Genomic DNA, 14,190 nt, shown 5'->3' on the forward strand with positions numbered 1-14,190 from the left:
TACATGAGGCAGGGGAAAGAAGAGATTTAGATTGGCTGGGAATAAAGATTTTGAAGGAGTTCGTTATTAGACATATACTTATTACCACTTTAAAAATAAAATACAAGGAGGGTAAAAAAGATAAGCAAGAGAAGTAGAATAGAATAGAATAGAATAGAATAGAATAGAATAGAATAGAATAGAATAGAATAGAATAGAATAGACCTTGGAGGTCTTCAAGTCCAGCCCCCTGCTCAAGCAGGAGAACCTATAATACCATCTCAGACAAGTGACTGTCTAGCCTCTTCTTAAAAATCTCGGTGATGGAGTGCCCACAATTTCTGGAGGCAAGCTGTTTCACTGGTTAATTGCTTCTCTCTTTGACCAGTTTCCAACCATTGTTTCTTGTCTTGCCTTCTGATGCTTTGGTGAATAATGGGACCCCCTCTTCTTGATGGCAGCCCCTCCAAAACTGGAATACTGATATCATGTCTCCCCTATTTCTTCTTTTCTTTAGACTAGCCAAATCCAAGTCTTGCAGCCATTCTTCGTATGTTTTAGTCTCCAGACCTTTATTCATCTTAGTTGCTCTTCTTTGATTTTTTTCCAAAACTTTCAACATCTTTTTTGTGATATGGTGACCAAAATGTGTTGCAGTACAGTGGTGGGATTCAGCCAGTTCGCACCAGTTTGGCAAAACCGGTAGCTAATTTTTTGTTGCCCAGGCCCAGAATGGATTTCCGGAATTGGCATCCATACAGAGAATCAGTTGTTCACATATTTGAATCCCACCACTGCTGCAGTATTAGAGGTCTTACTAGGTTTTTTTTTTAAATAAAGCAGTACTAATACTTTGCGTGATCTTGATTCTATGCCTCTGTTTATATAACACAGGATTGTATTAGCTTTTTTGGGTGCTGCTGCACACTGCTGGCTCATAATCAAGTGATCATCCTCTAGGTCTCCAAGGTCCCTCTCACAGTTACTGTTTTTAAGCCAGGTCTCGCCCAGTCTGTACTTGTACCTTTGATTTTTCCTGCCTAAATGTAAAACTTTGCTTTTTTCCACACTGAAACTCATTTTTTAGGATAGGGCCCATTGTTCAAGAATGTCAAGATCTTTTGGATCCTGAGCTTGTCTTCTGGGGTGTTGGCTACTCCTGCCAGTTTGGTGTCATCTGCAAATTTGATGAGTTCCCCTTCAATTCCCTCATCTAAGTCATTGATGATGATATGGAAGAGTACTGGGCCTAAGACGGAACCTTGTGGTATTCCGCTGCTTACTTCTCTCCATGTGGATATAGTGCCATTGGGGACTACTCATTGAGTATGGTTTGCCAGCCAGGTTAGATCCATCTGGTGGTGATGTTGTCTATTCCATCTTTTTCTAGCTTACCAAGGAGTAGGTTGTGGTCTACTTTATCAAATGCCTTACTGAAATCTAAGTATACTACGTCCACAGCATTTTGCTGGTCTACTAGTTTAGTCACTTTATTGAAGAATGAAATAAGATTGGTTTGGCATGATCTCTTTTTAACAAATCCGTGCTGGCTACTATTATCACTTTGTTTGCTTCTAGTTGTTCATTGGTCTGTTTTTTTATTATCTTTTCTAGGATCTTCCCAGGTATTGATGTTAAACTGGCTGGTTTCTAGTTTCTATTTCTCCCCCCTTTCTTGAAGATGGGAACCACATCAGCCCTCTTCCAATCCTCAGATACTTACCCGGTGCTCCTGGATTTATGGAAGATGTGATGCAATGGTTCTGAGATAACATCTGCCAGCTCAGTGGTGGGATTCAGACGGTTTGCACCATTTCGACAGAACCGGTAGCTAATTTTTTGTTGCCCAGGCCCAGAAAGGACTTCCAGAAGTGGCATCCACACAGAGAATCAGTTGTTCACATATTTGAATCCCACTACTGTGCCAGCTCCTTCAGAACTCTGGGATGTAATTTGTCAGGTCCCAGTGATTTATATTCATCAAGGTCGGATAGGTGTTCTCTTACCATTTTTTTGATTGTTTTAATTTTTGCTTCTAGTTTGTCTTTTGCAGTGTTTTTTTTTTTTTTTTGGTTTGTTGGGCTATAGTTTCTTTTTGTGTGAAGACTGAGGCAAAGTATCAGTTAAGTAGCTCTGCTTTCTCCCTGTTGCCTGTTATTTCCTTGCCATCTTCTCTCTTTAGTGGACCTATAGTTTCCTTGATTTTTTTCTTGTTGTTAATATATTGGAAGAAACTTTTTTATTATCCTTGATTTCTGTTGCAAGTGTTTGTTTGTTCTGAGCCTTTGCTTTCCTGACTTCATCTTTGCATGTTCTGGCTGTCTGCTGATAATCAGCTTTAGTTATGTGCCCCTCTTTCCATTTTTTTTTATTTGTCCTTTTTGTCTTTCAGAGAGATCTTTGCGTAGCCATGTTGGTTTTTTCTTGAATTTCTTGTTTTTCTTTTTCAGTGGTATTGTGCTTGTCTGGGCTTTTATGATCGCATTTTTCAGAGTTTCCCACGATTCTTGGGTTGTTTTCCCCTTTAGGATTTTCATTCATGGGATTTTTCCTAGATTCTCTCTGAGTTTGTTAAAGTCAGCTCTTTTGAAGTTTAAGACACTGGTTGGGTTGTTTTCTATTGCTAATGTTTGCATTATATTAAATTCAGTATGACATGGTCACTTTCACCCAAGGTTCTGGCAACTTCAATTCTCTCTATCATTTCTTCTCTATTAGTAAGAATTTAGTCCAGTATAGCTTTACGTCTATTTCCCTCCTCCATGTTTTGGGTGACAAAGTTGTCAGCTAGGTTGGTTAAGAATCTGTTTGATCTCCTACTTGCTGCAGAGTTTGTCTCCCAATTGATATCTGGATAGTTGAAGTCTCCCATTACTACTATGGTATGCTTCCTGCTTACATTTGCTAACTGGTTGGCAAAGAGTTCATCTATTTCTTCTGATTGGTTGGGTGGCCTGTAATACATACCTATGGCAATGTCACTTTTTTTCTCTTTTATATTGACCCATATACATTCTGGAGATATTTTATCTTGGATCATGTGCATTTCTGTAGATATGTAGTGTTCTCTTACATATGGTGCAACTCCCCCTCCTCTTTTTGTAAACCTGTTTCTTTTGAACAATTTGTATCCATCCATCAATCCATTCCATTCATGGGTTTTGTCCCACCAGGTTTCTGTAATGCCAACTATGTCATACCCTCCCTTCATGTACTATTGCTTCTAGTTCACCCTGTTTCTTCCCCAAGCTTTGAGCATTTGTATATAAGCATTTAAGATTTTTTGGCCTTTTAGTTTTATACTTTAAATTGATCCATCAGTTTTTATATTGTGGCAATAAACTTAGGAGCTATGGCAGATTCAGTTCAGTAGCCATCACCAATGGGTATAATGCAATTCCAAGGTTTGGTTATGCTTTCAGCATTTGAGGAATTATATGTGTTTTTTTTCTCATTGTTTCCACATTACTTTTCCTTTTTGACTCATCAATATTGGAAAGATCCATCCCATAAGGAAGTGGTAATTAGGGGTAGATTTCAGGCTGCTGTGCTCTGGATTGTAAAAGAATAGTTGCAAAGTAACAGACTGTTTTATTTAATCAAGAATCAAAATTTTCACCTCTGTCATCTATCCATAGCATCTCACAATCAGATACTTTGCCTCTGAATACAAAAAATTAAATTTTAAGAGATGTTAAGAAATAGGTTATTGATTTCCCCATTCTGATGATATAAAGCCTATTGAACTTTTGTCACTGATTGCTACTGGTACACCTCTCAACTATCTATAATTATCTATAAACCATCTTTGATTTGCAGCTTTCCCAACATTCCTCTTCAAAAAATAAATTAGTTTGCATGGAAAACTATCACCTTCCCAGGACATACATCTAATGATGAGGGATGCTGCAAATCATAGATTTATGTTTGAAACATTAGACACTATCCAGTCCTGTTAAAAGAAGTTGGCATTGAAGAAAAATATTTATCAGCTATACTTTCTCCTATCAAAGTATTGCAAGAAGGGAATAATCTACACTATACTGTTTTGCTTTGACAGATAGGCCATGTCATTTATATCATTACTACTTGTATTCATAGATTATGTAACTTTTCTGTGCCCTTCTGGATGAGAGACTCATTTACTTCAATATATTCTGGGCCTAGTTCCAACACCAGTTCCACTGTCCTTGAGTCCTAAATTTTTCATAACTAGAAATGGCAACAAGGATAAGGAAGTCTTGTAATTTGTGGGACACATGTTGCATATAGTGCTATTTGTATTCCAGAGAAGAACATAGGTTTGGGCAGGCACTCACTGATCTTCCACCCTTGATTGTCCCCTTGATTTTGTCCCCAGTGATCACAATAGGCTTAAGGTATCCTTAATTATATGAACATCCATCTATGTGAAAAAATTGTTAAGCTTCACCACCAGATATTAGAGATATAGTCCAGTCAGGGGTCCTTGGTGCTCTCTAAACCTGGTTGTTTTCTTGCAGATTTTTCATTACCCAAACTGGGCAACATCATCAGTGCACCATCTGCAAGAAAACAACCACACTCAAAGAGCATCTGTCATTTCAACCCTGAGCAGGAATATTCTCCTTTATTGGTATATAATCCAGTGACCAGCAATGGGTGGGATCAGAGCAATTAGCCTTTTCCTCTAACCTGTGTAGCCTTCTTAAACAGCCAGACCCAAAAGCTCAGTTGTGTGTAAATGAAGGAGGACAATCATACTGAAAAATCAGCCAATTACTTTGCTTATCAAATCAGAATAGATGCAACAGGGGAAGCAAATTTCATGTGGCATAGTATAGTTTTCAACTGACTTATGATTAGCACAGCATTGGCAGTAGCCCACTTTTTAAAATCTAAGTTGCTCTGCCTAACATTGCTCCTGAATACTTTCCAATTTGAGGATGAGGGTGTGTTCTCCAAGCTTGTGGGTCGGTTTCTGAATGTTTCATTACCAGGCCAGGTAACATCTTCAGTGGCATTAAACATTAAATGTTACCTAGCCTGGTAATGAAACATTTGGAAACCAACCCACAAGTTCGAAGAATGAACTTTCACCCTCATCCTACACCTGAGCTGCAGATATTCCCACTATTGTAAACTTTCCAATTTAGCCACCACTTTCCCTCTCATAGTAAGGGCTATTCAATCCATTCCTTTTGCACTTCCAGTCACTATTCCAACCCCACTCATAGTCATGGGTCATATTTCAGGGGTCACTTTTTGAATTAATTTTGGCAGTAAGCATCAGTGGTACTGTTCTGGTTAAGAAGGTATATTCTTTTCCTCTTTCTTTTGAGTTTGAAATAACTTTTGAGATGCTGCTGAGCTACGCTGCAATTGCACTTGGCATCAGAGGCATTTGGAATTGGGATTCTCTCTGCAGTCTTGGACTTTTTGACTATACTTGTCTATATTAAGTCAAAATTGGCCATAAGACTAATTATAATCTGTATTAGCAACAGTATTGCATTCAAATCACAGGAAGTAACAGTTCTATTGTACTCTGCTTTGGGTTAGACCACACCAGAAGCACCATGTCTACTTCTGGGCACTGCATTTTAAAATAAACAGGAATTGGTTCAGGGGAGAGCTACCACAAAAAAAAAAAAAAAAAAAGGAGCATGGATGGAATACTATGCTCTGTGAAAAGTGGAGAAAAGAATTGGACACACACAGTTTGCAAACCAGAAGACTAAAAAGAAACAGGATAGCCACCTTTTAATATCTGCAGTAGAAGGCTGTTAATGGGGTGGACATGTTTTTGTTTGAAACCCAAAACAGGACAAAGACAATAAAAGTTAAAAGAAAGAAGATTCAATGTGACTGCTAGGAAGCTTTCCTGATGGTGAGGAATGTTAACCAGTGAAACAATAAGCCTAGAATAGGGATGGATAAATGTTTTCAAACAGGACCTGGATGGTTACCTACATTCTCATTCTCCTCCTCCTCCTCCTCCTCCACCCCACCCCCATCCTTCTCCTCGCAGACACTATTATTATTTAATCCGAAGGAACAAATCCTGAAAACCTTAAGTTGTTATATAAGGAAATAATACAGACAGAAAGGCCTCTAAGCCTGCCATACATGTAGTTTTGTTTATTGAAGAGCAATGATAGGCAGAACATTCTTCCTTTTCTCTCACTCATTATGCTAGCCAGAAAAGATATCAGGAAGAATTATTTTTCTACCTAGATTGCAACAATTAATCTATTGTGTGAAACGGAGGGCTTTCCCAAACAAAATACGAGGGAGTTCATTGGTTAAAAAAACAAAAGCAACACAGGCAATAGGATGGGGGAAAAACCCTGTGAAACACATTAGCTTGTGCTCCAGGCAGATTTTTGTGTGTTTTGGTTGGAAATTGTTTGCAGAAGGAAGAGGTTTACACGTTATTTATTAGAATTGGGGAAGGGGGAAAGAGTTGAATTTGCCGTATAACTAAGGTAATCTGCCTGCTAATAATGTAATTATGACTGAAGGTGAATAATGATAATCCAAGGTAAATTATTTCTCCTTAAAAACAGCCACAGGACATCAGGGCAGGAAAGAAATTTGGCTTTCGGAATAACGTGATCTCTTTATTCCTCCCCCCCCCACCCCGAGATGGCTGACCAATCCAAGGAAGGAAGGACGGGACGAGGGCTGGTCCCTGAATTTGAATCTGATTGGGCGAGAATAAATTTTGGGAAGGGGTTTAGGCATCTCTTTGATGGAGATGCAAGCGGCCGGGCGGGGGGGGAGGAGGGAAGGAGAGAAGGGGCCGGCCTGGAATTGATTAAGTTAGGAGGAGAAAGAGGAGAAGGCTGGGCGAAGCTCAACTCAGCCCGGGGGCCCTCCTTTGAAACAGACTAATTGGGGAGGGAAGACACAAAGGGAAACGAAAGGCGCTTGGAGAGACGCGCGGCGAGGAAGAGTTCCCGCTGGGTGAGTGGAGTTTTGCCTCCCTCAGCTCTCCGAGGCTGATCCCAAAAAGTTTTGCCAGGACTAGGGTTCCCGAAGGAAGTGACAGATCCCAGTTCGTCCTGGGGAGGAGACAAAAGGGCTCGGGTGTCCGTAAGAGCTGACGGGGAGCAAACCACCATGCGCCTTGCCGACGCGTCCTTGGCCCGTTGCCTGCTGCTGCCGTTGCTCTTGGGATCCTGCTGGGCCCAGTTCCACGGAGAGAAGGGCATTTCTATCCCCGACCATGGCTTCTGCCAGCCTATATCCATTCCGTTGTGCACTGACATTGCATATAACCAGACGATCATGCCCAATTTGCTGGGACATACCAGCCAAGAGGATGCTGGCTTGGAGGTCCATCAGTTCTACCCTCTGGTGAAGGTCCAGTGCTCCCCAGAGCTCAAGTTCTTCCTCTGTTCTATGTATGCCCCTGTGTGCACTGTCTTGGAGCAAGCCATTCCACCATGCCGATCCATTTGTGAGAGAGCACGCCAAGGCTGTGAAGCCCTCATGAATAAATTTGGCTTCCAGTGGCCAGAACGACTGCGCTGTGAGAACTTTCCCCGCCATGGGGCAGAGCAGATCTGTGTGGGACAGAACCATTCAGAGGAAGGTGGCTCTCCAGCACTGATTACAAGTGCCACTCCAATTGCTGGACATGGTACTGCTGGGCCACCCCGTTATGCCACTCTGGACCGCCCTTTCCACTGCCCACGAGTCCTTAAAGTGCCCAGCTACCTCAATTACAAGTTTCTTGGAGAAAAAGACTGTGCGGCACCATGTGAACCCACCAAGAATGATGGACACATGTTCTTCAATCAAGAGGAGATTCACTTTGCACGCATCTGGATTCTCATTTGGTCTGTTCTGTGCTGTGCCTCTACTTTCTTTACTGTCACTACCTATCTGGTGGACATGCAGCGCTTTCGCTATCCAGAACGACCCATCATTTTCCTCTCTGGCTGTTATACCATGGTCTCTGTAGCCTATATTGCAGGATTTGTATTGGAGGAACGGGTGGTGTGCAATGAACGTTTCCAAGATGATGGCTATCGGACAGTGGTGCAAGGTACCAAAAAGGAAGGCTGCACCATACTTTTCATGATGCTGTACTTCTTCAGCATGGCCAGTTCCATCTGGTGGGTCATCTTGTCCCTCACTTGGTTTCTTGCAGCTGGCATGAAGTGGGGACATGAAGCCATTGAAGCCAACTCACAATACTTTCACTTGGCAGCTTGGGCTGTGCCTGCTATCAAAACGATCACCATCCTGGCCATGGGGCAAATTGATGGTGACCTCCTCAGTGGTGTCTGTTTTGTGGGGCTCAACAACATAGATCCACTTCGAGGCTTTGTTTTAGCTCCCCTCTTTGTCTACCTCTTCATTGGCACCTCATTTCTTTTGGCAGGCTTTGTATCACTTTTCCGTATCCGTACCATCATGAAACATGGGGGCACCAAGACAGAGAAGCTGGAGCGTCTCATGGTGCGCATTGGGGTCTTCAGTGTCCTTTATACGGTGCCAGCCACTATTGTTATTGCTTGCTACTTCTATGAACAGGCCTTCCGTGAGCACTGGGAGCGGAGCTGGATTAGCCAAAACTGTAAGAGTTTGGCCATTCCTTGTCCACTTCAATACACCCCACGCATGACCCCTGACTTCACTGTCTACATGATCAAGTATCTCATGACGCTGATTGTGGGCATCACCTCAGGTTTCTGGATCTGGTCTGGGAAAACCCTTCATTCCTGGAGGAAGTTTTATACCAGGCTAACTAACAGCAAACATGGGGAGACTACTGTTTGAGAAAGGAAATGGAGGAAGCAGATTGCCAGCTCCAGAATTTCAAGAAAACACCAGATCTGCCTGCATCTCCCTCCATGAGCTGATTCTGTTTGTATGTATGGGGAGACATTCTTTGGAAAAATCTCCCTGCAATTTGGGGAGTGGGGCTTCTTTGCTACATAAAGCTGAAACTCTTCTGACAATCCGAGAGGAAAAAAGAAAAACAAAGGAGAAAACCCCCAAGTATTTAAAACTGTCTCATTTTAATTAAAATAAGTTCTAAACTTCTTTGCTTTAGGTTTTTAATTAACTATTAAAGGGTGTCTTTTTTGTAATTAAAATTGTAAATAGCATCTGTAAATTTAATTATATATTTCTATTTAAAAACACAACAGCAGCAAGGACTTTATTTTTCAGAAAAGTATGGAGGGGTCAAAGAAAGAAAAACTATTTTTTCATCTCTTTGAATGCTATTTTTCTCCTTTTTCTGTTTCTTTCCTTCTCTCTCTCTCTCTCTGGAGCCAGGAGGACTGTGTGCTGTTTGGGTTGGCCCCTAACAGGCTATTTTTTGCCTCAGCTTTTCATGAGAGCCAGGTTTTGCATCACTCCCAGCACCCAACCCACCTTAAACATCTTCCCTTTAGCAGGCTACAGTTTTTGATATATTTCCAGGAAGACTTCTCCCATCTCATTTTTCCCTTTTGAGGCTGAAAGTTTGGCAAGCAATGTTCTGTCTTTGAAAATATACTTGGAGTGGGTTTGGAGAAGATGGCTGAGCCTTCTTGCCTTTGCTGAAATTTGGGCCTTGGCTGTGCAGATTTTCTTATGTTTATTTCTTTTAGAGAATTATGACCTTCAAGAAAGTCTTTCTTCCCTTAAGCCACAGAATTCTCTTTCTGTTACATTTGTATGTTTCTATTTTTTCTTAGATGTTTTGTACAAAAGGTAGCTTTTTTAAAATGACATTTCCTTTATTAAACAGACTTGTTCTTTGCAAATTCAGTTTGAGTATTTTTCAAAAGCAGCAGCGGCCGCCTCTATAGCAATTCATTTGTGAGATACCCACTTAGCTTCTAAAAGGTAACTAAAAATGCAATTGATATTTCACAGCCAATATCCATTTGCTTGAAGAGCAGGATCTTAAAAAAATGATTTTTTTTAAAAAAAAGCTATTGGGACATGTTTGGTGTCATTTTAGAAAGTTTAAGGGGAATTTATTTCACTTGAAAAATACTGTCCTTTGAGAAGCATAGGAACCTTATTTTACCAGTTTTTCCCAATATAGGAGGGAAAAAAACCTACATTTTTGTCTTCTACAATTATCTTTTTTTGAATGCCTTTCTCAACTTCTATTACAGCTCTCAAGAAATTTCATAGATGTTTGGGTAGTTTTTCTAAATGCCTCTTACAGGAAAGTAACAATTCATTAACAAAACAACTGTAATAGCAAAAAAAGCAATATATTCAGTGAAAACATCTAAACCATTTTTTTTCCCTAAATCAAATGTCTCCTATTTGGAATTGATTTCCGACAACATTAAGGAACAGTCTGTTTCCATGGAAATCACTGCAGATAGATTAACTTCTTACCATTTTTTAATGAAAAAAGCATCAAACAAAATGTGAAATTCTTCTTTTGAGTCCTTGCATATGATGACTGCACAAGTATGCGTTTTGCATCTGTTATGCAAGCTGTGAATGGCTGCTGTAATTTTTTTCTCTTTTTACTTCCAATATGTTGAGAATTTTGGCAAGCCTGTATCATTTCAATGAAAGGGTATATCTTAACAATTGGATTCTGAGCATTTTTGATGAGAATTAAGAGTTGCTGTCTAAATTATTATGGTAGAAGGAATGTTTTCAGTTTTAAAATTTATTTTTTTTTAAAAAAAAGATCAATATTCTAAATAATATGCTTCTAACAGTTCGCTTCTTTTGAACTTTTTTAGAGTATTTGAATAATTTCAATTGGGATGGAATTAGAATCAATTGGAATTATTTATTAAAAAAACACAAAATGCCATTTCTGAGTTAAACAAAGTTTCTAAAAGGCTTTACTGAAAGTCTCCAATCCTACCTAGAAGTTAGTTAGCAAATTCCATCAATTTCTCTAGCATGATAACAGCTCTTAGCAATTGAGTCTAAATATGGGACAAGATGCTAAAGGATAGTTGAAGTTGAGAGAAAAAAGGAAACTTATTGTTGCATATTTTTTTTTTAAAAAAAACTCCCATTAAATTTCAATTTTTTTCCTCTGTGCCAGACTCTGATGGCCTCTCCTCTCTCCTGCCCTTTCTTAAGACTGCTTTTGTATTGCTAATGGTGTTGGTTGCTTTCTTGTGTCATTTGGTGTGAAAAGTTTTAAAAGTTTGAAAAGAAATAAATAATTTCCCACTCCTTTTGCATCAAAAGGATCATAAAGGAAACAATTTTGGTTGGGTGAGGAAACAATAATGCAAAATGGGATTTATAATACTGGGGGTAAGAGGAGGAAGTAAGTAAGAAAGGCTTCCTGTTTCTGAATCCTGCATTTTAAAATGAGATGGAAATGAAAACCTCTAATTTTTCTCCTTAACACTACTTGCATGCACACGCGCGCGCACACACAAACAGATACACATTCTCTTTCTCTTCAGCAGAGAAAAGAGTGTGGTTTAAAGCCCCAAATCAAAGGGTGACTAAAGTGAACCAGATGGATCCTGGAATGCTATAAACATGTGTCCATCTAGGACAAAAAAACACATTCTATCTGGTTTTATTTAAAAAAAAAATAATGTTATTGTGTAATGCAACACTGCGTATAGTGTGTACTTGAGTATTGCCTACTATGCAATGAAACATGTCAATATCTCTATTATTTCCAGTTACAGTATTTTGCCTTCTACCATAATACTGGGTTTTTCCAAAGCATCTGGTGACAAGAAGTTATAAATTAGAGGTGTTTTCCACAGATTCCAGTAGAGCTCCCGAACTCAAGAACAACATTTTGTCCAAAGCTTTCAACTACAAATGTCTCTTCCCACCCCCACCTCCCCATACACTTTTTTCTCCTATCAGTATGAGACAGGCATTTCCCTTTCCCCATTACTTTTTCAAGATCCACTTTTGGTTGTTTTTTTCCCTGGCTCATATTAAAGTTCATATTAAAATTCAGTTTAGATGGCATCAATTGCTATGCAAGAGGATAAAGTTCTAAGTTCTGTTATCCTTTTTCCATTTTTTTTAAATAGCCAATTATACCTATGGTATATGGTTCTTTTTTTCAGCATTTCCTATAAACCTGTCTTATGAACCTTGCAAATACATCAACAGATGGATCTCATTAGTTCCCTTTTTGGCAAAGGGTCTTTCAGCTGCTTGCCCCACACAAGCAAGGAATACACCCAAACTTTTAGTAAAAACCCTCCCCCACTTTCTGTCTCCTCTGGACAGAACTTTGCAACGTGGACCAGAGGAGAGCTGAGAGTGGGCTTCCTCTGCCAAGGAATGTTGGGGCCATGGGTTTATCTTCCCCCTTTTGTTCTTAATTTAATCCTCCTGGTTTTAGAAGCCTATGGAAAAGAAAGACCATCTCATGTCAGAATGGCTTATATCAGGCAAGCCCTTTTCCACATGCATGTGTATTTTAACAAATGTCTAAAGTTCATTTTTTTCTCTATCCTGCCCCTCCCCTCCAGCTCCATGTTTACCCTCTTTCAGGTCAGTTGGACTTCTTCAACCCCATCCTCCTTTGGCTCCCTTACCCCTTTTGTTTGCAAGGCTAATTAAGAAAGGGGGGAGGGAAATAAACTTTTGTTAGCCTCTCAGAAGCTAGCATTTTTTTTAAAAAAAATCAATTTAACTTACAAAAATGAATCGATCTCTGACCCATCCCCTTTCCTCCTCCCCAAAGTATGTTTCATAGGACATTTTGCATTCCCACTTAAAACTGACACACAGGCTTTGAAATGGAGATTTCTCCCCCAGTGAAGCAGAGGCCTGCTTAACACATTAAGAATCCCAGCTGCCAGAGAATGAGAGCGAAGAGGTTTGATCTGTGCAGGGTGGATTCCTTTCCTCTTCCCGCCCCCATTGAAAAGACAAGAGTGTGGGGGTTGTTCCCTGCAATAAACTGTTACAGACCTAGAGCTATTTGGGGGGGGGGGGAGAATGGAATATGAAATTCCTTTGCAGCAGACGGGAAGGCTGTCCAGTCGTGCAGACAAAAAAGCTTTCTTTAAATGACTCACAGTTGCAAAGAGTCAACCAGTGCTGTTTCATGAAATAGCATAAAGGAGGAGGGGGGTTGGTGAACAACTGGATTCCTAACTAGGCTTCAGTTCCAACTTCTATCGAGACAGGCAGTTGAGAAGAGCAGCTGCCATGTCTGACTCTTACCTCTTCAATAAAGCCTTGATTCTGCAAAGCATTGACTCCATGAGGCTTCAATGTGTCTTTTTAAAGGGCACTGCAATATTTTTCTCAAAATTCAGATAGGGACCTAAGAGTGGTAAGGATTTTCATTTCCAAAGTTTGGGTAAGCAGAAATCCTGTTCATTTCATCAAGCCAGCTTGGATAACTCCTATCCAACAAGGCTGATCAGGATTTTCTGGGAAGATGAGTGAAGCAAACCAGTTACCCTGGAATATAGGAATCCATAATACAGGATAAAGGCAGGCATAATGTCAACTCAAGATTGTTCACCCAACTGCTGTGCCTGGGCTTGATGGAAATGACAGGTGCACATACCAGCAACTGAGCTCCGGCTGAATATCAGTTCAGTCCGCTCCTTCTATGGTTCAGGTGAATCTGCCATCTTGTTAAGAGCTTTTAAAAAGTTTCACATGAACATAGCAGGTGCTAAAGAAATGTATTTTAAAGTGCAAAACAAAGAATTCTTGGTGTCTTGATGATATTGTGAAGCAGAATTGCGATAATTCACTGCTGCATAGTGACATAGCATATGTGGGATTAGGAAGAATATTTCAAGGCATTATTAGGAGAGTGTGCACCTCCCCCTAATTATAGATGGCATCTTCATGGCCCATGCTCTCTATCTGCATTAGATTGCAGGTCCCATGATCCCTAGTCGATATAACATTGAGATCCTAAAAAGCTCTACTAAGCCAAAAAAACTGCCCTACCTTTAGTGTGTCTGATTGGCTATGGTGTGACCCATTATGTGGCACTCAATGGCCCATTGGTTTGGTTTAGCAGAACTTCTTAGATTCTTAGATATTCTGCACTTTCAAATGCATTCATTTGCTTAAACTATATTTATTAAAATGAAATATTTTTAACAAATATAGTTTAAGTCAGCGGCTCCCAACCTTTTCTATACCCCACACCCCTAGAATGCTTCTGATATATTCTCACACCCTTTACAAAACTTTGAAATAACAGCAACAAATTATGCATATACACTATAATTTTTAAAACCCAAGTTTTCGCACCCCCAGTTGGGAACCCCTGGTTTAAGC

At 40.0% G+C, this 14,190-nt stretch overlaps 1 protein-coding gene across 1 annotated transcript; it reads left to right on the plus strand.

The window, feature by feature from the left end:
- The first annotated feature begins 6,763 nt into the window (after positions 1 to 6,763).
- Positions 6,764 to 9,065, plus strand: FZD2 (frizzled class receptor 2). The gene has a single exon (XM_039331685.1). It carries the CDS (start codon positions 7,084 to 7,086, stop codon positions 8,749 to 8,751), a length of 1,668 nt encoding a protein of 555 aa, XP_039187619.1. The 5' UTR covers positions 6,764 to 7,083; the 3' UTR covers positions 8,752 to 9,065.
- The last annotated feature ends 5,125 nt before the right edge of the window (positions 9,066 to 14,190 follow it).

Source organism: Crotalus tigris, unplaced genomic scaffold, assembly GCF_016545835.1.
Source record: "Crotalus tigris isolate CLP2741 ecotype Arizona unplaced genomic scaffold, ASM1654583v1 scf7180000024437.13266115, whole genome shotgun sequence".
Classification (NCBI taxonomy): domain Eukaryota; kingdom Metazoa; phylum Chordata; class Lepidosauria; order Squamata; family Viperidae; genus Crotalus; species Crotalus tigris.

Coding starts and splice junctions, on each gene's coding strand:
- FZD2 (XM_039331685.1), top strand. CDS start 7,084: ATGCGCCTTGCCGACGCGTCCTTGGCCCGTTGCCTGCTGCTGCCGTTG.